The sequence below is a fragment of the Neospora caninum genome, chromosome VI (assembly GCF_000208865.1).
Source record: "Neospora caninum Liverpool complete genome, chromosome VI".
Lineage (NCBI taxonomy): Eukaryota > Apicomplexa > Conoidasida > Eucoccidiorida > Sarcocystidae > Neospora > Neospora caninum.
The window spans coordinates 321,387-348,960 of NC_018392.1; the positions used below are offsets into that span (position 1 = coordinate 321,387).

At 58.0% G+C, this 27,574-nt stretch overlaps 2 protein-coding genes across 2 annotated transcripts; both read left to right on the forward strand.

Moving 5' to 3' along the window:
• Positions 1-3,396: 3,396 nt before the first annotated feature.
• On the forward strand, positions 3,397-17,025 carry NCLIV_015800 (putative glutamic acid-rich protein; the record flags this gene model as incomplete). The annotated part of the gene is made up of 10 exons (XM_003881772.1): positions 3,397-3,441; positions 3,861-6,668; positions 7,300-9,916; positions 10,270-10,616; positions 11,085-11,718; positions 12,130-12,764; positions 13,455-13,514; positions 14,121-14,238; positions 14,410-15,587; positions 16,222-17,025. The coding sequence occupies 10 exons, from the start codon at positions 3,397-3,399 to the stop codon at positions 17,023-17,025; spliced, it is 9,246 nt and encodes a 3,081-aa protein (XP_003881821.1).
• A 2,456-nt stretch (positions 17,026-19,481) lies between these two features.
• On the forward strand, positions 19,482-24,053 carry NCLIV_015810 (putative retinitis pigmentosa GTPase regulator; the record flags this gene model as incomplete). Its single annotated transcript, XM_003881773.1, has 2 exons — positions 19,482-20,115; positions 20,446-24,053. 2 exons carry the CDS (start codon positions 19,482-19,484, stop codon positions 24,051-24,053), a joined length of 4,242 nt encoding a protein of 1,413 aa, XP_003881822.1.
• Positions 24,054-27,574: the final 3,521 nt, after the last annotated feature.

Consider the following 27,574-nt stretch of genomic DNA (forward strand, 5'->3'; position numbering starts at 1 on the left):
CACTCTCATGTCGCTTTACTGAATGTCCGCAGAGATGTTCGTTGTTTTCACTCCTCCAACACTTTTGAACGCAGTTGTGAAACAGGTGCATTGTTGGGGCACATCTCAAGATGCATATATTTTGATCACGCGTTTCAGAGATCCTGATCTGCTCGGCGGTTTTGGGTGACGGAAGATAGGGACGTGAAACATAGAGGTGGCCCATTCGGCAAATACAGGTACCAAGCCGACAGTTGAGGACATGCACGCTTCCGTCACAGCCAGAGAAAGTCCCCGCTGCTGCGACTGTTTTGAACACCGAAATATATAAAACAGGCACGCACCTTGAGGTCATGGGTACCAAACGCGTGACTCCGAACGCCGCCGCCTGACTGGAAGTAACTAAATCTCCTGACGATTCCGTGTGTGGACGAACCTGAAGGCTCTTGTTGACCTAAACATGCTGTGTCTAAAACAGATCCACCGTTCATGAGAGAAGTTTTAAATTACCGTGACACCTATGACAAGGCCTTCAGCTACCAGTTGAGCACACGCATCTTGTAGACGTTTTACGACAGACGGCACTCGTGTTGTAAGTCGTACCAAAAAAGAAGGGTCCCCGAGTGGGAAAACAAAACAACAGCTACGCTTCATCAGCATGCTACGGGCAAAGAAGGCTTCTTTGCTTTCCTTTACCAGCGAACAAATATTGTTCGTCTGCTTATAAACGCAACGCAGGTTCTGTGTATTCATCTGCTTGACTTTTTCGTTCTTCTAACTTAAGAGCATTAGCAATGAATGACCGTTTGCTGGAGAAAGGTTGGAAAATCAGATTCGAGGTTTTCCCTTTCTCCCACCTGCTGGTGCCATGTTCGGCAACTTTAATTCCCTTTTCGGGTGCAACTAAGAGCAAAGAAATTATGTGTTTCTCAGTTTCAGTTTCCTGGACTGGACAGCAGGCTGCACGATACCCAGGAAACGAGTTCCTGTTCAGCAACGGTCGGTTTCTCAAAGCTCCGCACTCGGGAAAGTGTGATTGCTTGTGCTTTTCATCTTCAAACATGTTGATAAAGCAGAAGGCTGTGGACGCGATAGGGATTGGCTGCCCACCCTAGCAATCAACCGCATTGGTCCGCTGATGCGTGAGTTCCTTGGCAGCAACTTCCGTTACTAGTGGTCGTCTGGTGAATTGTTCATACTCTGGCTCGGCGCGTCCAGCAGGGCCTCGTAATACTACGGTGTCGTAACTCTCATTTAAAAGCCGCTTTTCCCGCTCGTAATTTCACAAGCCTGTTCAAACGGAGTCCTATGGAGGCACTTTGCCGGTTTTCATCTCAGTTCATTTGTTCGCGCTGAGAGCCCCGTCTTTTTGCCAGTGCATAGAAGCACTTTTTGTCACTCGACAGGTCGCCCCTCTCGCTTACCCTTTCGTCCTCTCAACAAAGAATGCTTCTGTGCTTCTTCTGTGCGGCCTGCTGAACATTCTCCCCTCCAGTCGCGATGCAGAGAGGAAGAGCGTGCCGTAGCGAACGAGTCGTGCAAGTCTTATAGGGTCCCTCTCACAGACCGTGCCACCGGTAGACCAGGTGTACTTGGAAGGAAACAGTCGCTGTCCTACCACAACTGTAACCATTCCTTTCGCTGCAGTTCGGAGGCAGCATCGTTCGTCACCAGAATTGGGAATCAGGCAGGAGTTGTCCCTCAATGATGAATCGCTTCGGGAAAATTGTGCTTTCTCTTCTCGCAACTGCTCTCCTTGTAATTCTGTTGGCCACTCTTGTGGTGGTCCTGACACGCAACAACAGCGCTGCTTCCACAGATCCTGACAGCCAGAGAGCTGCTGGCGTAACTCGTCCTCTTCAGCAGAGCGAGGCCTCGAGGCTAGCGGAGAGGAAAGAAGAGGAAGAAAGAAATGGCTTTCCTAGGGGGAGGGACAGGGGCCTGCCACCTTCCGAGCACCCATGGGTCTCGGAGGGGGGAATCTGCACAGGATATCGGGAAGAACAGTCTGCCCTCCGAAGCCGGAGTCGCTGTCTCCTTCCTCTCGTCTGCCAAACGCGTCATCCAGAGGATGAAACAGGTAAGCTTGTACCAGTACTAAGGCGAAGGTATGTTTGGCATCACCATGGAGCAGAGCTCGATAAACGAAGTAGATCACGGAAGGACGAATCTATTTTTCGGTCAATAGCCCTTTCGGTTGAGCAAGTCTCCTTCGTCTTATCCATAGAAGGTGATGAAGGTGTTTAATCACAGCAGATCTTGAGAAGAAAACCCCCTTAAATGCACTGCGTACAGCGGTGTGGGTCTGCTCGATCTGAGACACAACCGTCTCGATGGAACAGGCGCTTCCTTCCTCATGGAGTCCGACACCCGGTGTGGGCCTTTGCTCTGCTGTGTTTCACGTCCTGTATGTAACACGCACACACACACACACGCACACACACAAGACACGAGAGACAGAAGGTTCGAAAGCTTTGGACAGTCCCGTGTTGCCTCTCCGTGCAGAGGACGAGCTCGAAAACCAACGGTCGCGCTCTGCCCAATTGCCAGCGTTTAAAGTGGCAACCAGCGCGATTTTCCATCCTGGCCGTAGCTGGCAAACCACGGGATAGAACTCTTTTCCTGAGCGGGTCCTGATCGACCTTTCTGCGGCGAAATGTCCATCAAACACGCGAGAGCTTTAGGTTCTCCATGAAATCTTTTGAAGGAAGATGCTTTTGGAGGAAGATAAACGAATATCTAACTCCGTTTACGGAAATCAAAAGAGCTTGTGCCCGAAGTGAAAGGGACAAAGGGATTCTGTCGTGACCGAAGGCTTCGTTTTGCCGTGTTGTGTCATTGCAGGTATCTGCATAGCTCCCTATACTCTTTCAGCCGGGAACTCTTGCCATGTGAGTCCCCATGTGTGTGCACGGGGTCTTCGGTGTACCACCACCTCGCGGGTGTGCTCGCCAATTCTCGCCACGGGAGACAGATGCCTCCCGGAAGAGTCATACATGTGTTCCTCTGGGATCTGTCGCCTCCGCTCCATTTCGACTTATTCGGCAGGACAGGGGGCAACTTACGATGGCCATCCGTCATTTGTCAGCGTTTCTGGGGTCAACCACGGCAGAGAAACATCCACAGATACACAATCGAGACGGTTGGCTTCTTCGCCTGGCCGGCCTCCCCGCCTTCAGCCTCTTTCTCGACGGCTCGGTGCGGGCGAGGCGCCGGGTCGGAATGTGCAGAGAAGTAGCATCGCAGCAGTATCACTGTTGCGACAGAAATTTCACGAGAGGCACACAGAGCAGCCAGGGAGGCTCAAGGAAGGCCGAGACAGCATAGTTGCATCGCGCCTTCTCCAACCGATCTCCCTCAGAGGACCTCAGGTTGACTTCGGCAACAGACAAGACTGGAGAACACAAGAGCGAGAAAATGAGCATCGAGGATGCGATGGGAAATCGCCCTTTTCCGGGGCTGGTGAGAGGCACTCGAGGCGGCTCGCGTCCCTCGGGTATCTAGAGAATCTGGAGAAAGAGAACGAATACTTTTGTGTAGAGGAGGCCAGCTGGGGACAGGCATGTGATGGCATCTATGTGGTTTGTAAGCCGGACTGCGGGGTATGCGGGGAAACAGGCATCTGCGAGCCCCTCTCCTCAACGCTAGGATCCGCGTCAGAGGCGCTGCCTTCACCCATCTCCTTTCCGTCACCACCTGCCAATCGTCCTTTAGGGACACAAAATGAAGCGTCTTTCCCGCTTCCGGGACGACCAACGGTGGCACGTGGTTGGCGCGAAAACAGGGAAAGCGCAGATTCGCTACTCGCTTCGGCTTCAGCAGGCGTAGGTCTGGGCGGTAGCGACTCGCTGGCCTTCACTGCCGAATCTCGGCGCCTTCAGACTCGACAGCGACAGGTGTACGGACACGAGTCCCAGGTAGCCGCAAACTCACCTTCTTGGCAGAGCTCCCACCTCGGAAAGGAGGGCCGGGCACAGCGGTCCCTCCAGACCGCTCAGAACAGACAAGAGGATTTGGAAAGGGAAAAAGCGGGAAAAGAGAGAAAGAAACTTGATTTCGTCTTCAACTACCGGTTCAAGGGATCAAACGAGTCTGAGGACGACCAGGAAGAGACAGAGACTGTCACGCCCCAGTCGCCTGTTCCCTGGGAAGGCGCTGCGGACCCTGGGAGCGCCGAGCAGGATGAACTTAGGAACGAACGGACTGGGGAAAAGGAAGACGAAACGGATGAAGACGCTGACTACGATGGAAATGAAGAGAGCGACGAGGGAGTCCTTGATGGCCAACACTACATAAAGCGAGGAAAATGGCAAAGGCAAAAGCTCTTCGCGACCAAACGCCCGACGTGCACAAGGACTTCTTCGTGTGGCGCTTCTCTTCGACTCTCTTGGGCCCAATACCCATCGCTCGCTGCTTCACCTTCCCACAGCAAGGGCTACAGTATACCCTGCGCCACTGGAGCAGCAGATATGCTTCCACCTCTCTTCAGCCAACCGGTCGCCCAAGCTGTCCCCGTGCCACCGCCCGTCGCTCCCGTCCCTTTCTCCTACCCTGTCCCCACCCCGGTTCCGACCCCTGTCCCCACCCCGGTTCCGACCCCTGTCCCCACTCCGGTTCCGACCCCTGTCCCCACTCCGGTTCCGACCCCTGTCCCCACTCCAGTGCAATCCACCGTTCCCCCGCTTGTCGCTGCGCCTGGCCCTGTGCCTCTGCCTGGCCCTTTACTTTCCGGGCACATGCCCGCCCAGTTGATTCCACCCTTCTCGGTGCCTACGCAGTCTCCTCAACTTGCTTTTCTTCTTGCGTCTTCAGGCGTGGAGACCCTTGTCGGTCCGCAAACCACTGCGCCCGCAGCCCCGTTTGGGCTCCAAACGGCTTCCTCGCCTGTTGGAGCCCAGTGGGGGACAGATCCCACACGCGAGGCCGTTTTGAGCCAGTCTCGAACCGCGGACCAGGCTTCTTTCCTGCTCGCCACCCCCGCAGACAGTTCTGTGTCTCCCTACCTGGCCTCGCCGGACAGGAATATCCCGGCTGCTGTGGCGAGTCCAGCAAGCTTCTCGCCTAACAGTCCTGCTCCAACCGCGCCGCTGCCTGGGGCTCCGAGGTCGCCTTCTGCGGCATTGGCAGCTGCGGCTGCCCGAGCCGAGGCAGGGGCCGCGGGCGCGTTCTCTCAAGCTCCGTATTCTCCTTTTTCGGTGTCGCCACAGACACCCGGGGGGTTGCAGGCTGCGCCTGCCTCGCCTGGCCCCCAGGCCGCGGTCGCGGCAGCTCAAGGTGGGGGCGTTGGAGGCAGTCTCCTCCCGTTCGGAGATGCGCAGGCAAATCAGCTTCGAGCCATTCAAAGAAATTATGAGGGGGGCGTCCCTGGAGCGCCGGCACCGGGAAGTGCGGCGGCGCCACCCGGAACGCTTCAGAGGGGAGAAGCCGTTGTTTCTCTGTTGCCTCCCGGGTCGCCTGGGGGACCTGGAGGGATCCCCCCCGCCTCCGTTCAGCCCAGAAGGTACCAGGCTGCCCCGTCCCTCGCAGGAGGCGCGGCCTCTTTGGCTTCTTCGCCTCCATTTGCTGTCGTTCTCGTGCCGGACGAGGTAGGGGCTGCGACGGCGTCAGAAGCAAACGACCTGTCGAGGCAGGCCCAAACCGGGGGAGGCCAAAACGGAGGGGCAGGCACGACGCCGCCGGAGACCCCGCTCTTTCCGTCCACACCGGGTCTCGTAAATCCATTTCCAAATCAATTCACCTATCCGCTCCTCTCCCATCCACCCCAGACGTACCAGCCCGACAGCGTTTCGCCCTCGCCTTCGTCTTTGTTGTCCATTGGGGGCGCGCCAGGAGCAAATGATGGAGACAAGAGAGCTGAAGCATCGAGCAGCGGCAACTCTGTTCAACCTAGCGACAGTGCGTCTCTGGACGGCCGTGGGGGCCTGCAGTCTGTCTCGCCGTTCCCGCCTGTTACGCTTCAGGAGCGAGGGCGCGTGGCAGGTGCAAGGCCCTCGGGTGGAAGAGAGAGCCTTGTCGGAGACGGACAGTCTCAGGCTTTGCACGAACTGCTTCTGAGGCAAGAATGGTTAAGGCGGACGCTGCTCGAAGATCCTGAGCGCGCACGTTTCTCCTCTGAGCCACGAAACCAGGGCGACAGTCACTCCGTGCCGCCAGAGGAGCCGGAGAGACCGCAGTCGCGTTTCCCAGCAGACCAGAACGCTCGGCTGTGGCCAGAGATACACAGAAGAGAAGGCGCGACCGACCGTCTTGCACAAGGCTCGCCTCTTCAGCCGCCAACGAGGGAAGGGACACACGAGGAACAGGGAGCGAGAGAACAAGTCGGGGTGTATGGCCCGCCGGACGGGAGGGAAGAAGGCAACCAATACGCTATGCTGCAGAGACGAAAGCAAGAAGAGAGAGAAGCGAGGGAGAGGCGAAAGCAGCCAGGACAGGGCGGGACCGGGGCAGAAACGCGCGGTGGCGCCGAAGCGACACAGCCATATGAACAAGAGGGCGTTTATCCTCTCCTTCAAATACCACACATGGCGACGCTGCGAGAAGAGGATAGTGCGCCCTCAGTCATGAACAGAGAGCGAGATAGAGAAGAAATCATCGAGAGAACGCACGAGACAGATCACGCCAGATATCCTGGCCTGCCCCAGACGCGACGCCCGGAAACATGCGCTCTGCCACCTTGCTGCTGTGACGAGGTAGGGCCGAAGTTAGAGTGAGAGAGGAGAGGTGGGGGCCCACGTGGAACAGCAGAGAGAAAGACACAAATGAAACCCCCGAACTGCGTTGCGTTTCCACCAACATAACCACTTTGATATACCGTAGAACGGCATGCTATCTCTGAGTGGACATTGCTCGTGCGCGCATTTCGGTGTCCCACGGAAGAGTGAAATACGCATCCCCACGTTTCTCTTGTTCTCCGTTTTTCCCTTTTGCCGGACCGCCACTTTGTCTCGCACAGCTGCCTGCCTTTCTTCGCATGACGTCGTCGCGACTGGAGTTGGGTTGCGGCAGAGAAAACCCCCCCGTCTTTGCTACATGTGATCTTCCTCATTTCTAGACGCCCCTTCCTTCTCACCCCAGAGCAAACGGGATCCCCGGCTTCTCACCGCTGACTATCTTCCTGTCTCGTGTTTTTGCTGAGACTTCTTCTCTTTCCTCGATATACGTCGCCCTTCTCGATTCTGCCTCTACCGTCTCTTGTCCGAGCCAGTCCTGGTTTTCCGTGCCCCAGTTTTGCTCTCTTCCGGCTGCGAAAAATGCTCTTCGACTCTCCCCGTCTCTCATCGTTTCTCGTGTGCGTCTCTTCCGCTTCCCCGATGCTTTCAGAGGTTCTTCTGCCCGTCGCCGGCTTCGCCCGTGGATAGTTCGGTTGCCTGCGAGAGACGCCGCGGAGAGCAGTCCGCGTGCTCGGGGAAGATCGCCCGAGAGTGCGATCCCGGACTTTTGTGTGTCAATTACCGCTGTCTCCCGCCGCTACCTTTTCTTGCGGCTTCTTCCGCATCAAGCGTCTCCGACCCATTTCAAGAGACGGTGCCTCTGTCTCCGCAAAACCCGCCCCCGTTCCCTGGAGTGTCTTTCCCGCCTCCCTCCGCGTTTTCGCCGTCGCCTTCCAGCCTCGCCTGGACTTCGTCTCCGGCCGCTGCGTCTCCTCGCGCTGAACAGTCTTCTGTCTCGTCCTCCCTTTCCCGGTCGCTCGAGTTCCCCCTCCACCTTGGAGAGGGCGTGCCTGGGTCACTCGTTTGCCCGCCCGGCACACGGTTCACGAGCTCAGAAGCGGAGAGTTGGTCGGCCCCAAACCAGAGAAACGAATCGTTTGAACCTGGCGCTCTTCGGCGCGGCCGCTGTCGCCCCATACAGGGAGAGCTCTGCGGATCGGACAGCGACTGTGGATGGGACCGTTTTTCTCTGGCCTTTTGCGACTCTACAGAAAACCGGTGTCGCGCCGCCTTCCCCGACTCTTCGCCGTGTCTTTCGCATCTTCAACGACTCCTTCGCCTTCTCTTGGAGGAAGAAATCGAAGCACAGCCAGACAGCGAGAGGCCAGCTTCTTACGACGCGCCCTTCGCCTCGGAATGTCCAGGAGGGCGCCAGGACGACATTTTTTCTGCGGCCTTCGACGAGGAGAGGAAAACCCAGTCTCGGAGAACTGCGGAGCCCAGCAGACACGCAGCGAGCATAGCAGCAGAGACGAGCTTGACGACGCCTCAGGTGCTTCTCGCTTGGCTGCCTTCGAAGCGCGTCACCGGAGGCAGACAGTCCGGCGACAGCCCACCCCGCGACAGACGGAAGGTCGTCTCTCTTTCACGAGACACTCCTGCACTGCCTCTCCCCACGCCCGCTCCGAGGCGACTAGAAGAACCCTGGACGGAACTGGAGGGCGAACGTCTGCAGCTTCTTCAGGAGGCCCGAAGGCGGTTCCTGTGCTGCGTGATCGGCGACGCGACATCCTCAGAGGGGAGCGAGGGACAGCTCTCTGTGCTCTCGCTGTTGGACTGGCGGCGGTCTCCAGAAGGCGACGCGTTTCCAGGTGTGCAGAACCGAGCGCGGGGCGTCTCCGCCTCGCACGCTGAGACGCGAGAAGCAGGAAACCTGCCGTCTTGGCTCCTGCCGATCTTTCCCGACGGGGTTTGGGCGTGCGACGACGAACAGAGATCCAGTGCCCAGGCAGACCGTGAACACGCCAGACGCCCGCGGCGAGACCCGCCCGACGCCAACGCCGAACGAGGAGGCCTCGGCGCCGGGACGCGTCGAGACCGCCCTCCCGTCGGCTTGTCGGCTGCTTCTTCCCCGAGACGAGAAGAGGAAGTGAGGAAGGACAGAGACGAGAGGAACGCGAGTGCGGAGTTTTTCGCGCAGCAGAGAGGTCAAGGTAAAAGAGAAGAGACGGCGAAACAGAAGGACGCACAGAGAGAAGAAGCTGAGGACGCACTCAGGCAACACACGGAGACACGGAGGGCGGAAGACGAACCTGCTTGGCCGGCATCGCTGTCTGCCTCGTTGCTGGACTTTTTCCCCAGAGACAACGCCTCTTCTTCTCCTTCCGTTGACTCCTTAGCGTCTCCGTCCCTCGACGGACCTTCGTCTCTTGACGGAGACAGTTCAAGGGCGAGAGACGCCGACGCGGGGGCCGGGGCATCCCAGCAGCTCGGCCCCGTTTTCAGGCACCGCGAGGCTTGGCAGGATGAGCAAGAACGTGCGTCTCGCCTGCATCTCCAGAGGGAAAAAGACAGGCGACGCAGAGAGGAGCTTCAAGTCGGAGAAGAGGAGCGAGGAGGAAGGGAGGGGAAAAGCCAGAGTGACCCAGCGGGGACAGGACCCGAGAGAGGTGTGGACGTGGCAGCGGGAGCCAGTGAGGCCGCGGAGACAGCAGGTGAAGTTTCCAAGAAAAGCGGCAATGAAGGGGGCTGGACACTCCCTGTGTCGGCGAGAGGGGACCGCCCGCCGCTGTTTTCCACGCGTCTGTCCTTTTCGTTCCAAGCTTCTTTTGAGCAAGTGGCGGGAGAGAAGGACAGAAAGCGCCAAGAAGAGAGAGGAATGGAGGACGGGCGCGCAGGCCGCGGTGAAGAGGAGAGCGGACAAATCCACACGCCTGGGGAAGCAGGAAAGAGACGCAGAGGCGTTTATTTCAACCGCGTTGCCAATGGCGTCGCGACGGACGCTTCGGCTCCGCGGGAGCGTGAAGGTCGAGGCCGGTTGGAAAACCCCAGGGAGACACACGTGGGAACAAAAGAAGGAAGTGACTCAAGCGAAGAAGAACGCGAGACTGGAGAACCGGGACGTGCAGAGGACCGACAGGGAAGAAGAGAGAGCGACTCAGACGAAGGGCGAGAAAGACGAGAAGGCGACCACCGGAGAGACGCTTCAGGGAAGCTTCCGTCGTTGCCGAATGGCGCTTTCGACGAAGAGAGGAATCGAAAGCGAACAGGCAGTGAAGAGTATACGGGTGAGGCAAACGAAGAGGCTTCGTCCCCTTTCTTTTCTGGGATACAGGGGAAGGCCGAGAAAAAGACGAACCACCACCAGCTCCCGGGGGGAAACCTCCCCGAACTAGAAAGGGGTAACAGCCAGGGAGCCGCAGAGACAGGGAGGGGCCATCCTCCAGCGTTTTCCTTTCACGCTGGCGGTCCTTCTCCCCAAGAAAAAGAGGCGTCCCTGTCACCCGCCACCTGGCGCGGGTTCTCTGCCGGCTGCGTCCTTTGCGTTCCCTCCTTCTCGCGTGGATGTTTGCTTGAGCTTTTTCTCGTGCATTTTCGCCGTTTGCGGTCTCTTCTGCCTGGCCTCTCTCTCCGCCTTCAGGGTCTCTCAACAGGGACAGCGCCGCTCCGGAGCACGCCCCGAGAGAACGCGGAGAAGATCGACGGCAGCACCACGCGCCTGCGGACTCGCGAGGCGGGATCGAGGGCGGAGATACGCGAGAAAAACAAGCAGGCGAGACAGAGAAGGAGCGAAGCGCGAGAGAGTCAAAGGCGGAAGCAGAAAAACCCCACCTGCGGGAAGCGGATTTCAACACGGAAACAGATGGAGAAAAGATGGAAGAGAGCGGCAAGGAAGAGCCAGCGGAGCCCTACCTTCTTCCCGAAGGAGAGGTCATTGTCACTCTGGATCGAGGAGGGAAAGGAACGCCGTTGAACCGCCTAAAAACAGTAAGCAGTACATTTCTTTTTTCGCAGTCTTCACTCAAGAAAGGAAGAAGGCCTCCCCAATTAACCCCAAAGAAAAAACGCACAGACACAGTGCAGCGCATTTCCGATTGCCTGCAAAGAAACGTTGACGGACTCGATTTTCGCTTCTCTCTCTCTACACTTGGAAGCACGTGTCGGGCCCTGTGGCCTTCAAGAGTTTACGGTGGCATTCAAACCCTGCGGCCCACGCCGTCTGTGAATCACTAGGCAAGACCCGTCGCCTCAGTTGATGGGTTGGGGCAATCGCAATGAGGAAGTTGGCCGCAAGACAGCAGACGATCCCCTGGCTCGTGTCTCTCCATTTCTCGTTCGGGTTTTGCACCCTGGTGTCTCCAGTCTCTGTAGATGGCCATAGCATCTCAGGTTCGTAGCGAGGCCCGCGGGAACGCTGTACCACCGTTTGGCGGTCTTTTTCTTGTGTACGCACAGCGCGACATTCTCTCGCTCCAGAGTGCGCTGCTCCGCGCCGCCTCCACCCTGCTTCCCATTCCTCCCCTCTTAGACACTAGGTTTGTCTCTTCCGCGAACACGAACTGGAATTCGGGAGACGAAACCGCCGAAGCCGAGAAGAAAGAAGATCGAGAGGATGGCTACGAGTCCCGCGAGAATACGAGACAGAAGCGAGAAAGCGACGACTGGTCCTGGGCAGTTCTGTCTGGCGCCGGAGACGATCGTCAGGTGTGCATACACCTCGTTCTCCGGTGTACCGGTCCTCGGTGCAGCACCAGCGTCCTTTCTCCCCACCTGCGAGCAGACGAAGAAGATCAAAATCTTTCTCTTCCCCTTTCCGCCTCTCCCTCTGCGTCTGCCTTTTCAGTCTTCGAGGCGGCCCGCCCGTCTGAGACTGAGGCGCACAAGAGTTCTGAGACGCAAACGCAGCCGGTCGGGGAGAAGACGGCCGGCAGGAAGCGGAGCACAGGCACCGACCTCTTGGCAGCTCAGCTGGAGAAGAAACTCCTTCAATTTCGAGATTTCCTGCTGCCGGCCAAAGGCGCATTGGGAGACGTGGGCTCCTCTCCCTCCCGTTCGTCTCGAGATTTGGACGAATTGGATCCGTGGCTAAGTAAGTTGATTCGTTGCCGTCCTAGGGCGTCCAGATGCGAAGTACTTAAGTGGAAGACAGAGAGAGCGAGAGAACACAGCATCATCGATGTCTTCATCATCATTTATTCCGTGGAAGTCAGCCAAACACCGCGCAGATATGAAAACTAGGCGTGGAGACTCCTAGCAGCCCATGGACATGTCCTCAAGAAAGAAAGTACAGAAGATGATGGAAAGACAGGTATATCAGAAACGCGCGCCGCTAAATTAATGGAACCTGCTCTCTGCATATTGTTTCACGTGAGCAACGAAAACGTAGCTGTTGCACCGACGAGCGACAAAAGGCCCTAAACCCTCTGGCTGTTGTCTTCTCTCCTTCCTCATTCTCGCGGTTGTCGGGTACCCGCTTCATCATCTCTCGTTTTCCTCACAGGCGAAACAGTCAGATCCCGTCGCGCGCGCGTTTCTCTCTTGCTCGCTCCAAAATCAACCCAGAAGCCGCTTTCCGCGTCTTCGTCCCTCTCGCCTCTCGCGGCCGTCCGCTTCTCGCCTTCCGCTGCTCTGTCCTTCTTTCTCTCTCCAAAGCTGAACGATCCCGAAGTGGCCTTCGCTGACGCGCTCCTGGACCGCTTTTTTCTCCTTTTTTCTGGAGAGAACCAGGAGCAGGGAGAAGGCCGAGATGGCAGGGTGACTGAAGAGTTGACTGAAGAGTCGACGAGAGAGGAAAGGAAACACCAGAGCGAAGAGGAAAGCGAAGACGAACGCGCCGAAGGCCAGGTGCTGCGGTACTTGGAAGATCTGTTTACACACACGGAGGGAGAAGTGCGGGCCTCTGTACTCTTTCTGCTTCTCAGCCAACTGTTTGGAGGCGCAGACCCTGGCGCGCGTCTCGAGTCTCCCCTTGTGTCTCCTTTCCTTCGTTCCTCTGCGGTTTCGGCCTCCCACCCTCTGGGGCCTCACGAACCATCCGAGAAGAAAAGAAAGGAGAACGACGAGCAGCGATTCTACCACGCTTTTCTGCGGATCTGGAAGGAAGTGTTGCAGAGGGAACTCGGCGAACTGTACGGGGTGAGGTTGAAACGCGGGAAGACGCGAACCGGAAGATGCAAGCGCAGGTTACAGTTGCCCCGGTGCACTTCCATTACTTTTCCTGGCAAAAGAGGGGAAAAACGAGCGGAGGGACTCTTCCCGAGACACTGCCTCGCGACGAGGAGTCGACGCGCGCGAATCGAAGAAACAGAGAGAGGGTCAAAAACGGTCTGCACTTCGAGGTCTGCCGTACGCAGACGAAACGCCTGGACCCAAAAGCGACAAACCGAAACTCGATTGTGCGACACCTGGAAAAATACTCTGCTCCTCAGGCAGGCGAGTGGCGCAGAGTCGCAGCAAAAAACGGATTTTCCTCAACTGCCGACCCTTGCGGATGGCGCTTCCACTTGCGCGTCTGCGACGAGATACATGTATAAATGCATCGAGAGAAGATATGGACAGACGCAGATAGAGATAGGCATTAATGGCGATAGATGGCTAGAAGACACGACCAGTCAAAAGAGGAAGAGAGGGGAGAAAGAGAGCGAAGCAGGACAGACGAAGGAAAGAACGAGGAACCAGGATCGTCTGGCTTCGTTTCTTTCTGGCTGTAAGACTCTCTAGGCGCGAGGCGTGCGCTTTTGAAAACACGCGATAGCTGCATCTGATTCCCGCGGTTCCATGTTTCGATGTTTCTTCCATGCTTTGCTGTCTTTCGCTCGTCGTCAGCCGACTGTGTCCATCGATGCTGTCGGGCACCAGGCGACGACCGCCGTCATCCACTTCTCCGTAAGCCAGAAGATCCCGGCACCAACGTCGGAACATCTCTATCCGTGGGGTTATGCCTCCGTGACCTATCTCTAACTCGAGTTTCGTCCCCCGGAGAGAGAGACACAGGGGCTCAGAGATTATGCGCATCCGGAGGCAACATAAACAGTGTATACCTCTCTTCGGATAGATACAGAACGCAGACTCGCCCACCGTCCATGTACGCGTCTCCCTCTCCAAGAGAAATCTGGAATCCCATATCTTTATCTACATGCGCAGCTCTAATCAGTTCATACATAAATGCATATATAAAAACAGATTGAACCCGTGGAGCGCATCTGTGTGCACCGCGGAATACCGCCCCTGCTTCACTCCTCTTTCTTCCTACGGTCTCTCTGCTTACCCCCGTGCCTGTCTGTGCATTTCCTCCTCGCCACACGCCCAAGTGGAGGGAGGACCCGTCGTTATTCGTGAATCTTCTCTTGTTTCTAGAGGTGCGAAAAGCCGAAAACTTCCCCTGAGCCTACCGGACAGTTTTATGCACATGACGGCATGGTGCATCGTCTCACGCTGTAGAGATGGAACGTCGACTTGTTTCTGTCCGTGCGGGTGTCCTGTTTTCCCCAGGCAAACGCAGAGACGATCATCGCCGTCAAGCGGCATGCGATGCTGCCAAGGAGCTCCCTTCTGCAAAACAGCAGCTTCTTCCAGGGTCTGAGGCCCTATGAAATTCTCCTTTGTCCAGGTCCGGAATCGTTGTTTTTTCTTGCTGCCCCTGGTTCCCTCCTCAGTCGCTTGGCTACTTTCCCGTCTGCCTCTTGCTGTCCTTCATCCCCCTCGATGCCTACAAGCTCTTCCCTTCCTCCTCATCTGTCGCCGTCTTCTCGCGTTTCTCTGTCCGCTTCTGTATCTTCAGGTCACCAAGTTCCCTCGCGTTCTGTCGCCGCTGTCTCGCCCTACCAAGACCTGCTCTTTCTCGTCAATCTCAGTCGGGTTTCTTCTCAGTTGACCTCTTGGGTTCCCGGTCTTCTCCAGCCGTCCGCTGCGCCGCCCACCTCCTCGGCACGTCCTTCTTCCTCCGCTGTCTCTTCCTCTCCCTCGTCGCCCGCGGGTGCGTCTCCTGCCTTGCCTCCCGCGTCTTCTGTTTCTCCGCCGTCTCCGAGTCCAGCGCCAACCGGTGTGTTGCCTGTCTTTCCGGAGCCTGCAGACGCGCCGGCTCCAGAGGAACAGGACTTGTCTTCCTCCTGGAACGCCTTCTCTCCGTCCCCTCAGGCAGAAGAGCGCGAAGAGGCGAGGAGCGACAGGCGAGAAGGCCACGCCCCCGAGCAGCTGGCGAGTTCGCCCCCGGCGCGGCGAGGCCGGCTTCCGTCCGCGCCGTCGTCCCCTGCGGGAGACGTGCTCGCGAGCACAGGTTCTGATGAAGAAGCAAGCGAGAGATGGAATCTGAGAGGAGGGATGCTCCCTTCGAAGACTCACCGGCGGCTCTCGCTTGAGCGCTGGCAGCAAGGCGAAAGCCTACAGAGAGATTCCGGCACTTTCTGCTTGTCAGACAGGGAAGAGAATGCAGAAGAGAAGAACGGAGAGAAGAAGGAAGAGAGGGAGGAAGTCGAGGCGGGGGTTCTCCCCGAGGATCCGGGAAGGGAGGAAGACAGAGTCGGAGAGCGGGGAAACCGCGGAAAAGAAGACACAGGAGAGGAAGAACCCGCCAGAGCAAGGATCCAGCTTACCGAGATGCAACAGAAGAAGGAACAGGGAACTTGTTCGTTTAGAGCAGATGAAGAGGAAACTGGCCCGCGGCTCCTGGCCGCTGTGGAGGGTCACGACGCATCCATCGGACGTAGTGCCCGGCCGGAGTTGTCTCTTCTCTCGGCTGTTCTTTTCCTTCTCGATTCGCTCGTCACAAGGGCGTGCGCAAACGTCTGCTACGGCATGCGAGGCGAGACAACTTTTTCTCGGGGGCGTGGGAGAGGACCAGAGGAAGAAGGACACGATAGAGAAACGCTGGGGGTTTCCGCAGGAGCTGAGGAAGGCGGCTCAACACCTCTGGACCCCCAAGACGGCAGCCTGGCTGAAGTTGCTGCAATCCCTGTACGAGTAAGTGCGGCAGTTGATGCACTTTCCCGAGACGAAAGAAGAGAGGCGGGACACCGAGACGCGTCGAGTGCGGGGATGTGCCGTGGCGAAAAAGAGTAAACAGAGGTTGCCTAGGCTTCCCACGGCGCGGTAGGTGAGTGGCCGATCTGTTTGAAACGACGGTCTCTCGGCCCGACAGCCACGAGAAACGCGGAGGCAAAAGCCGTAGGCCGTGAGTTACCGCGGGGGAACGGCGAAGAAAGAAGGCGACTAAACGAGTCTCCAGACAAGCTGCGTTCGAGCGGTTCCGCAGGCAACGACGAAAAAGCGGCGAAAATGCGATGGCAAAAATGCCTGCTGGGGCCGCTTGAGGCACACAAAGTGGAAACGCAGTCAGGGTTCGAGGCAAATTCTCCCCGTGTCAGGCCGCACGCAGGTGAAACCGCGGGAAAATTTGGTGTGGACGGCATGGACGAGTTTTTGTTTCGTTCTTCACCTCTCGACCACGGGGCTTTCGCTTTCTGTTGTTCTTTTCCGACGCGTTTTCTCCTCTGTTCCAGCGAGACGCGTTGGCCTTCGCCGTCGCTTTTGCGTTCACGTTTATGCGCAACTCCCAGGCGTTCGGTGCTGCTTGTCTTTCTGTTGCCTCTCTCAGATTCTTCCGACTCCGTACAGCACTCCCGAGGCGCTTCTTCCAGTCGTTTCCTCCATTAAACGTCACCTTCTCTTTCCCCTGTCTCCTTCCGTCCCCCTTCCCCTCGCTTCTTTCTTTCCTTTCGGTTCCGTAGTCGTCCGCTGCTCGACTGACCCGCGGCTGAGCGAATCTGTAGACCTCACCAGTTCCACACAAGCCACGGAGACCGGGGACTTCCTGTTTCACCACGCCTTCCCAACTTCTTGGAAACAGGCAGGATCCCAACCCTCCTCGCCTTTTGGTTCTTCACCTGCGCTCTGGGGAGTCACGGGTGAGGCGGGGCGGGTGGGTACAGAAGGCAGAAGTTCAAAACGCGGCGAGCGCGAAACGCCCGTTCTCGCAGGCCAAGCAGCGTTTCCTTCTGTCACCCAGACAGGCTTTTCCGTGCGAGGAGCGTCAAATCGCGGTGGGGACGTGAAGCAAGAAGAACTCCAAGAAGACACACAACGCGAAGGCGCTGGAAACGGCTCCGCGGGAGAGTCCGCGGGTCATCACGGGAGAAAGTCGAAGCCAGGCCACGCCCTGACAGCGGAAGGAGAGGCAGTGGGAGAAGTCGGCACGGCAGAAGCAAGTGAAAGGCAAGACCCGAGTGAAGTTGAAAGCGAAAGGAAAGAAAGAGGCGAAGAGAAATCGAAATTCGATGCAGCTGGAACAGATGGCGAACGAGGAAGAGGTCCGTCGCCGAGGCGCTGGCGTACACCCGCATCGCTTGCCGGACTCCTGAGGGAGCGCCCGAAGCGATCAGACTCGCTTCGAGATGAATGAGACAATAAGGAAGAATACACGGGGGTCAGTCAAGGTCATTCCAGAAAACCGGTGGGGTTTACCAGGGAAAGAGAAAACTCTTGGTACGAAGCTAGCTTGGACAGAAGAGGTTTTCGCTACAGCGGTGCGCACGAGTGTTCACAGAAATGGAAGTTTGAGGGCTTCATTGTTGGAACCCGTGAAGAATAACGGGCAGTGTGAGGACACGAAGCCCCAGAGCGCGCTGATGGCAAGGTGGAGACACGGTTCACGATCACAGGTTCCCTACTCCCTTTGCTCGAGGGGAAAACCCAGCTCGAGACATTCGAGAACCCGTGAAATCCTTCAGGTGGTAGCCTGCCTTCGAAAAGGTAGCCTTGACATCGTCATCACGATCATCATCTCTACGGCGGACACTGTAGCCAGAAATGGCAACCAGAAGCGTAACACGTTGGAAAGAAACTCAAGGCGCGGACAAGCAAAGTGCCCACAATGAAGATCTCCTGTTGGGTCCGTGCGCGCGGAAACATCAAAGTTTCCAACCGTATGCGAGAGTGCTCGCCGCCTCAACACGACGGCGATCCTCCGTTCTTGGCCTCAGACCCTTGACTGGGAACTGACAGACTGGAGCCGAACTGCGCAAGAGCGTAGGTTGTCTAGAAAATAGCCCGCGACATAAGCGGCTTTCTTCGCAAGGCGGCTGCTCTTATGACTCTTATGAACTTGTTTCAGTTTCAGAAAACAGGTGTGCGTTCGATTCGCGCCGTGCGCAAAAGGCCAGCGGGAAGAGATTGCAGCACGGGGATCTACCGTAGTCTGCGAAGAAAGGAGTCTGTCTCGTGGGAAGTGTGTGTCTTCTTTCGTGTTGGAGAGATGCGTTCTCGCTCTCTCTTGTTCCTTCGATTCACTGGACTCGCTCCAACTTGCCTCATCGCCTACTGGTGAACGAAAAAGCGCGGCGAGTAGCCGCTTGGACGGAGATGAGTCAAATCGCGTCTGATAGACGCTTGGCCTCCGTCACTAACCGATGAGGATAAACAGCCAATTCAAGTGCGGTATCTATAGCTTCAGAGACGCTAGAACCTTTTAAATGAGAGTAGAAAACCTGCCAAACTGGTGTCATTCAGCCCATAAAAGGCGCCGAACAGAGTGTCCAACTGCGGGGGGATGTGCCTATGCCTAGCACTGCCTGACGTGGCCGTATCTCTTGCGAGAGCTGCGCCTTCAAGCGACCGCGTCAACAAGGATGAGGCCGCGAACGCTCCGGCTGAACCAAAAAGCCGGTTTGCTGAAGGAAACAGCCTGACCAGTGGAAAAACCGGACTCGACGGCCCTGCGTTTTCTCAGCAATCCGTTTGCCGCCCGTCCGTCCGCGCAGTGCCGCGCATGCCGGAGGCACAAAAAAGTCGAGACGGGCGGCTGTTCTTCGTCTCTGCGTTTCTCAGAGAAAAGCCAGGGGCGTGAGAAAGAGCCAGAGAAGAAACAAACGGTATGTGAGGGGCTTGCCAGTCCCGCCCAAGTCGCGATGAAGCCCTGAAAAGGACTTCCGCCACACGCTTTCGCTTCGCGCGAACGCACGCGAACGCGCGCGTACGCGCCGTGAGAGCCTCCCGACGGGAGCGGTTGTGGGCGCTCAGTCGTGCACGGCATTTGCTGGGCATTTAACACCACAGAACTGCTTTGTGAGAGCTGCCTAAACAGGGGCGCGCCTTCTGCTGGAGAAAAACCTCGAGGCAAAAGTCGTGGAAAAAAACGGATGCGAGGGACTTGAATTCGTCGCACCAGGGGGTCGCGGAGCCCGGCGGGGACGGCCGGGGCTTTCTCGTGGAGACCGTGCCGGTGGTTTGTTAGTCTTTATGTGATCCCTATGGAAACGCTCATCACAGAAAGGCCTCAGCAAGAAACCAGACAACTTTTGAATGCCTAGGGCAGTGGGGAACTAGCTTCTGAAAAAGCTCCTTTCGCCGCCCACCTTCTCGCCCCAGCTTCCGCGTGTCTCCGCCCGACAAGGCCCTGCCGTCGATTTTGTCAGCCGCACGCGGCGTCTCTCCCAGCCCTTCTCCTTCACCGCTTAATTTTTCGCGGCCGTCGTCTGTCCCCTCTCTCCTCTGCACGGCAGTCTCTGCTTGCTGAGTCTACTTGTTGGTGCCTTCTCCTCGACGGTAAGTTTTTCTCCGCCGTTTCTCCAGCGGCCTAGTAGCCGCCTAACGGCCAGCCTTGTCCTCGCCGCTTCGGCTGCCGCTCCCTCTCCCTCGCCTCTCACGTTCCGCGACAGTGGTAAAGTCCGGCACTTTGGAGGCGCTTTCACGGAAGGGGAGAACGACTCGCCGCTGTCCTCGTTTTGCCGCGTTCTCTAGTCGAGATTGCCATGTCTCTCGAGGCGAGATTGCCATGTTTGTCTCTCTCCGTCGCTTTTCGGTGTCTCTCTAGGCGAGATCGCAGTATATCTGTCTCTCTCCGTCGCCTTTCGCAGCCTCATGCCAGCGTCACGCTGGCGAGATGACGGGCTCTGCCGCCGTGCCTTCCCGTGCAGCGTCGCTCCCTGGCCGGAGAGATCGGCGCAGGGAAGGCCTTGCCGAGGAAAGGCCGTTCGGTTATCAGTTGCGCACCGATCGGCGCCATGGCGCGTGAGTCCCCACGTGGCCTTCCTGTTCTTCGTGGTCGTCTTGGTGGGATGCAGCGTCCAGAATGGAGTGCACCGAAGTGGACCAGAAGCCCGAGGCACGGCAACAAACTGGCTGCGGAGTCCTGGCCGCGAACGCGAGGTGATGTCCAGCTCACCATGGGGGGTCATCTCGGCGGCAGCCTCCTCGCATCCTGGGGAGGAAGTTGTCCAATTCAAGAAGGACCAGCTGGAGAGAGAGGAATCTCGGGATCCCTGGCCGGCCTCCTCCGCGCGGGGGAGCGCAGGCGACGAGCGCGGAGCGACGGGGAAGGAGAAAAGAGTCCGAGTTGAATCGAAGAGAGGAGCCAGCCGTCTAGAGTCGTCTCCAGCGGAAAGTGGGATCGCCGTGGGGAAGGGAAACGGCGGAGGAAAGAGGGCGGCAGCCGGCATTGACTCCACAAACGCACAGGAAGGGAGGACTTTCGCTCCTAACCCCCAGGACAACGGTGAGGCGAGGGAAGCAGACGGTCGACAGCGCCGGCTTCAGGCAGGAGAGACAGCCAACGTTTAGGACGAATGTGGAATCGGGTAGCCGGGAGGATGGAGAGTTTTTGGCGCGGAGTGCGACGGGAGAGAGAGGGGTTGGAGATTCGAAGCTCTGAGCCGGAGTGGACAGAAGGGGGACCAAGAGAAGGAGTCCAAGGCCTCACGGGGGGCGAGCCCGAGAGCTGCGGAGCTCGGCAATCCCAGAGGGCCACGCGAGTCTTCCCAACGCCTCAGTTTTTCACATTCTCACGATTGACTCTGTGTGTCTGGTTCTTCCGTGTCTCTCTCAGGCATTGCTGCCGCGCCGTGTGCGCATGCGGCAAAGGTGGAAGAAGGAACGGCCACGGAGTTAGGTCAGCTGAGCGGCGTTTCACTGCCCGCTCGTTCGGCATCCAAAGAGGCCTCGCCTGTTCGGGCGCAAAAGGCTCCTGAGGACTCAAATGCGGCGGGAACTGGCCCCTGGAGACGGCTCGCCAGCGTGGACGAAGAGACCGGGGACGCGACGGGCCTTCCTTCTGTCAAAGAGTTGGAGCCTTCGGAGGGCGCCGGAACGCGCGCAAGGCTCGAGGGTTCCGGGGAGGCACCGGACCAGCCAGCGAAGACGAGCCCTCGGAAGGCAGGAAGGGAGACGCCGGCGAGCAAGGAACGCGTTCCGAGGGAAGGGACTGCAGTTGCTAAGACGAAGGCCAAGCGAAGGCGTGGGAAAGCCCGGAGCAGGAGACTCCCACCGGGCCAGAATAAGCGGGGAAGTCGCTTGAAGGCAAGAGCGAGAGAGCCTGCCAGGGGAGTGAAGGCGGCGCGGAGACGCAAGGCCGTTTCAAAGCCTCGGGCTGGGTCGAGTCCGCGATTCCCTTCGGGGAAGCCTAGAGCAGACGCAGCCACTCAGCGAGGCCGGGCAGAGACCAGCAACCAGGAGCAATCACTCGATGAGAGTCGCGTCGGGGATGGCCAAACAGTTTCGAAAAAAAACAGGAAAGGCCGAAAGAAGACCCGGAAGGGCAGAGGCAAGAAAGGGGCGGCAGCGCTCCCTGCTGTCCCTGGGCGCCAGGCAGAAAGCCAAGAGAGCGGCGATTCCGTGAAGGCATCTGAGCTGTCGTCCATTGACGAGGGCGGAAGCAGTTCGCCAGCGGTTCCCGTCGAGCTCTTCCCGCAAGGCCGTCTCTCTGGGGAGACATCCGTTCGGAAAGGTGAAGCCACGCCGACGGCCTCGCTGGCGGCGGAAACTGAGGTGGAAGACGACTCCGCGTCGCGTGTGGAAAGAGCCGTGGATCGGGCCGCTGCGGAAATCGACGCAGAGGTTGGGGGCTTGCTCGAGCAGATGCGCATCATCGAACCCCCAGTCGCGGGTCTCCGCCGAGGCCTCAGCGGCCTTCTGCTCGCCTGCTTTCTTCTGCCGGCTTTCCACTACCGCGAGTCGACGCTGACTTCCGAGTTCAACGACTTGGGGACTCAGCGCGAAGCGCTGGCGGGGTCTGTGTTTTTCGGGCTCCTGCTTTACGGAGTGAAGAAGTTGCAGGGGTTCTTCGACAGTTTCTCTCGGCAGCGACAGTTCAGGAAGAGTCTCGCTCGCATTCGCGCCGCGTACCTTCGAAAGCGACACTTTGCCCTCACAGCAGCCTCCGTCTCCGCCGCCGACCGAAAAAGGTACAGGAGCAATCCGGTGCTCAGGCCCCTGGACGCCCCGAGGAACTTGGTGACTTTCCCGGGTGGCCGGACGGAAGCGAACGGGGGCGCCGCAGGGACTGTTCGCGAGAGTGGCTCAACGAGACAAGGTGCGGAGACGGAGGGCGCAAACAGTCAAGCCGTCGGGGGAACTGGAGAAGCGAAGCGTTTCGCGGAGCCTGCCCCTGGTTCGACGGAAGGATGCATGCAAACAGAAAGGGTTCCGCGTCCGGAAAGAGGCGAAAACCAAGCGCCTCCACAAGAGGAAGTAGGACAGCTACAGGAAGCGGGGGGAGGCAATGCAGGAAGCAAAGGCGGCCAAACACTGGCAACCGTGCAGCCGGACGGCGAGCGGGAGGCGCTGCGAGAAGCGAAGGATCCCGACGCAGAGTCGTCTCAAAGAAGGGCGTCCTTCGAGCGACAGCCGAGTGTCGGAGACGAGCAGGAGGGGGAGACGTCTGATGAAGCAAGCGGGGGAAAGAAAGGAACCTTGCAAACAAGCGAACAGACGCCTCTCGAGGTTGGCCTCAACGTGTCGGACTCAGGCTTGCCTTCGCAGACGAGCACACACTCAGTCCGCCAGCGGTCTTCAGCAGACTTCAACCTCGTTGACGATTCCATGAGTCAGGAGATGCGGGCGACGCCTTTTCACGTTCGGGAGGAATCCGAATCGTCGGAGTTGTCTTCGCCCCACCCTGGAAAGAAAGCGTCTTGGGTTTTTCCTGCGCAGAGTCCTCCGCTGCGTGGTCGCGAGAATCGAAGGCGCGAGAAACACGGCTCCGCGCCAGCGCCCAAGGCTAAACTTGGTGAGCCCAAGGAGGAGGCCTTCCGCGACGCTTCGGCAGAGGCAGGGGCGGACACGCGGAACGTAGGGTCCCGGGAGACGGGCAACAAAAAGGCTGTTGAGGCGGAGGCGAAGCCCGACCAGCAGGCAGGCCGTCACGGGAGTCTGATGGGGATAATCAAAAGAAAGGACAAAAGGCTCGGGTCGGCGGAGAAAGAGAGCCGCAGGCATCGGTGGGGCTCCTGGCTGGGTGCTCTCGAAAGGAACCTGAGAAAGCACGTGAGTGGCGAACCGGAGTTAACGGGGCGGAGCGCGAAGGACACGCCTCTCACACCTGCCTCCAGCGGGTCTTCGACCCCCAGCCGGCAGGCGAGGTTTTCGACAGCTGAGACGAGTGCTGCGTCTCCATCTGTCTCCCAACAGGATTTGGGAGCAGCGAAATCCACCTTGGGCCTTTCCGGGCGCCAGTCGCCCCGCGCTGCTCTCTCGGTTGCGTCGAATTCGAACGACGAAGCGACAGACGAGTTCGGCGCAGGCCTCGTTCTGGTTGACACGAGAAAGAGCGACTTCAGTGCAGGCGCCCTGGAGAGACCGGCTGCCTACGGGGGGCCTTCTCAAGAACAGACTGTGAAGGACGCGCTGCAGATGGCGAAAGCGGAGCTCCTGGACCAGGCGCTCGACGCCATAACTCTACGGCACTTGTACCCTCTCCGCGGGATTTTGGGCATCACCACCGTCCTCCTCAGCTTCTTGTACATCCTGATGAGCCGGATGGGGCCGGAATCGAGTCGCGCCGCCTCCGACACTGTCGCAGACCCCGCCGTGCTGGTGTGCTTGGGAGTCACCTTGTTTGTCTCGCTGATTCGTTTGAGGCGAAGCACGAAGACGCGCGATGACCAGCGAGCGTTGATGGAGAAGCGGCGGCAGCAGAAGGCGCGGAATTTGCTGCGGAAATACGCGGAAGAACCCGAGGCTTGGCGGCAACAGCGCATCAGATCGGCCCCTATGGTCTACGCCTATGACGGCCCACGAGGCGACACGAGCTTCGCGGGCGGGTCTGACGCGCCGGCGGCTCCGGCCGCCACCTTCGCCGAGGGACACAGACAGAACCTGAGCACCGACCGACTCCAGAGGCGAGGTCTCCGGGACTGGGTTAGGGGGAGGGAAAGGCGAGAAGGACAGGAGGAAAAAGGAGAGAGAGAGAGACACATCGTCGCTTTCCTGGGGCTAGAAAGAGACTCGGCACCAGAAACGCCCCCGGACGAGGGACTCCTCCCACAGAGCGGGTGGACAGCGAAGATCATGCGGGGGCTGCGACGGCGTCTCAAGCACGCGGAAAAACCCACCGTCGAGACGCCTGAAGAAGGGACCGAAACGCAGGAAAGCGAGATGTCCTACAACCCCGACCTGGCGCTGTCAGAAGCCACGGCGGGGGGGGAACTGGCTGCGTGAGAAGAGCTAGCACCGGCACGCGTTTCACGTTCACGCGATGCTTTCCTAGTTGGTGTACACTTGTTTCAGGGAACGGCGACCTTTTTTTTCCTGTCTTGCTGCAGGGAACCGCGCTCGCGCGCATGCGCGAACAGACCTTTTTCATCTCGAGGCCACGCGTCTTCTTACAGAGCGACGTACACTAAAAAAAGGTTCGGTGCCGTGTCGGATAGGGGCAGTCTTTTGGCGTCTTGTCACCGGGAAACTACGTCGATCTCCGAGGGTTCCTCAGGCCCAAACCAGTTCTTAGCTTTGCTGTCTCCAGTTTTTCTGTCTCTCTGTCGTGTGTGTTGAGCGTCGACAGCCACACTTCGATATATCGGCCTCGTCGCCCCGCACGGAGCGGCCTCGTGATCCTCCCTCCCCGACGTATCAAGTTCTTGTCTTTGGAAACTGGAATTCAACTTCGCTGTCTACGGACTACTTACTCCTGTGCACCTCATCACTTTGTTCCTGACTCTCGCTCGCTGGTTTAGCTGATGAAGAAAAAACTTTGTCAGCTTGGCGCCTCGGGCCTTCCGTGTGGGGTAACTCATGTCGAGGCGTTCTGACCCCTTCACTTTGTCCCGGGGGAATGTGTAACGCACCCGTTGAGACCAGCAGAGCGGCAGAGGATCGTTAGGTCCGGTTTCCTTTCGGTATTTACAAGGTTTCTGTTGCTAGCTACGCTGTGCGATCTTCCCGTACACTGGCTCCACAAGAAAGCACTGTGTGGCACATCTTCGCACGTTCGCGTTCTTTCTGGACTCACGAGAGGCAGCAAGGGCGAAAGCGTATCTCATAACTTTTGTCGGCGGTACTTACCGCCGTCTCTACGTCGTGGCGCGCCCGCAAAGGAACCAGTCACACGCTTTTCCCTGCGGAGAGAGAGGAGGACAGTTTCGGCGACAAGGCAGCCCCACGTAACACTGTGCTTTAAAATTTCGCGAGAAAAACGAGATGCCCCAGTCCGGGAAAGCGTCAAAGGGCGGATTCTCTTGGTGATCCGACAGTGTGTCCATTCTGGATTGAAAATGCGTACTTCTCACCCCCAGTTCACCCGCGGTTATCTTTCGCCGCTACAGATACACCGCCAGGGAGGCCCCGTCCCATTACAGGCGAGGCGCGCTTTTCTCCCTCGCTGGCGAGATGCAGAAGCGGGGCTGACGGAAGGATAGCTGGGAAAAAGGATTCCAACGGGCTCCCTCCGTGTCTCTCTCGCGAAGCAACGCCTTCGAGAAAGAGGAACACACACAGCGTGGCAGAAGGAAGCCGGGAAAAGCGCATTTCTCTGCATTCTTCGAGGGGTATAGGGAGGATGTTTGCGCAAGACTGCATCGCGGAGAAAGGGTTTGTCCTGAGAGCTCGCGTCTGTTGGAACTTCAAGACCCCGCGTGTGCGGAAAAGAGGAAACTTGGGGAGCTTTTTTCTTCCCACTTAGGCGGGAGTTCTCCCGAAAATCTGCAGGAGAACGAAATCTCTCCCCTCTCGACGCGACCGACGCAAAAAGAGAGCGGCTGACTCGGCAGCTTGTCAGAAGCCGAGGGACAAGCGTGTGAGGAGAGATGGGGCTGTTGAGGCTACTGATTCGCGAGACCTTTTCTTTTCGCTTTTCACGCAAGACACGGAGGGAAAGGCGCGTGTTTTCCAACGGATGCGTGTGCCCGGGGAAAACTGGGATCAAAAGGTATTTCCGCTTTTCAATCCAGTCACCCCTCGTCAATACCCCTTTGTCTTGACTCGGGACGGTGTGGAGAAAGTCTTTGGGGACAGAGAGAACGCGCCGCGCCTACGTGGCACGGCCCTATTTTTCTCACGTTTTGCGTGCTTTGAAAACGCGGAGCCTTTGTGTTTTCCGCGAATTTTCTGTTTTCTTGGCGCGACTGCGTCCTCGTCCCTTTTCCTGCTCCAACCGATCAGCGCTCCCGCGCCCTATACGGTCTCGACGGCCGCCCTGCGCTCGAAAAGGCCGCTGACTGCTTTTTCCTTCGGCATCTCTCCTCTGACCTAAGCTCTTTCGTCCTTCTCTTTCCTCCCTCTCTTCCCTCCTCCGTGAAAACTCCTTTCGCGTGCCGTCTTCCGTAAGGGCGCCGACCCGAGAAAGCCCCGTCCCTCGTCGGCCCGTCGGTAGCTGTCCAGCGCCTCTCGCCACTTTTTGACGACGGTCTCGTTCGGCTTTCTTTCGGCTGGAGTCTCTTGCTCCTGTCCAGCCGGTTTTCTCCGAACGGCGAAGAGGCGGCAGAGAAGAAAACGGACAGTGTCAGGGGCGAAGAGCTGGGAGACAGCAGCCCCGTGTGCTGGGTTGACTGCATCTCTTCCTTCTGCCTGCCGCTTCCGTCATCGCTCTTCACAGGCTTCTTCGTTTTATCTTCGAAGGCCTTCAGTGCTTCTCCTCTTCTGCCTTTGTGAGCGTGCCTTTTCACACGAGGTGGTTTCCGCCTCCCTTTGCCGCTGCGCCGTAGATTGTCGACGCTTTTCCCGTTGTTTTCCGCTCGAAGAACGAAAGAGCTTTCCTGTCCCCCGTTAAGTTTGGCCTTCTTTTTGAACCGAAAGAGGGGATACTCAAGGCGGGGGAAACTCTGTCTTCCCCGCCAGGAACTCCCTGAACCCCTGGCTTCGAGCGTGAGTGCAAAATGTGGTGTGAGTACCCAGAACAGGAACAAAGAGGGGAGGCAGAGACGAAGACACCGAGTTGGTTCAGGTGTCGGTTCTCGTGCGGCAGTCTTGCCTTGCCCCTTGGAGAAGGAGGCGAGGCTCCGACGACTTAAAATGTCCAAGTCCAGTCTGCTCTGCTGTTCTCACTTCCCGCACCGTTGCGACCTTGTCCGTCTCAGCGTGTGTCCCTTTTTCGTGTAAAAAGTCCCAGTCGTGCTCAAAACGCCCAACGCACGTTTCTCAACGTTCTGTCGTCTCCCCTGTCTCTGTCTCCTCTCTCGGCTGTAATGTGCCGGTGCTTAACCAGGGCGCATCCAAAATCATCCCAAGTCAACACATTGGCTAGCGTTCTGTTCCCACGCAGCCAGTCTGCGTGTTTTCGTCTCGATTCTCTTCGTCTTCTCTGTCAACAGTTTCCACTCTTCACTTCTTTCCCCTTTCGAATGCTGAGCGCTCGCGGTGTCTGCTTCCGCCGCCCGGCGACTCCGATGGAGGAACGGGGTTCGCCAAATTGGGCACAATCCTCAGCGCAGGGGACGTGAAGCGCTCGGAGCGTAGTGGATGCTCATACCCGGTTCTTTTTTGCCTCGTTTTTTCTCTTTTTTCCGGCCAAGACGTCGGCATCCGAGAGGTTCCTATACTGGAGAGCTTCGACGATGCGGTTTTCCGCGCGTTCCCGTTGAGCTCGTCAGCGCCGCACTTCCATGTGACCGCCTTGCTTCTCTGCCTTTCTGCGTTCGTTTCTTCTCTGTGGTCTTTTCTTCTCTCCGTTTCGTTGTCTTCTGCCTCTCGGTCACGCCGTCCTTCTCGAGATTCTGTTCTCTGGTTTCCCCTTTCTGCGGTCGCGC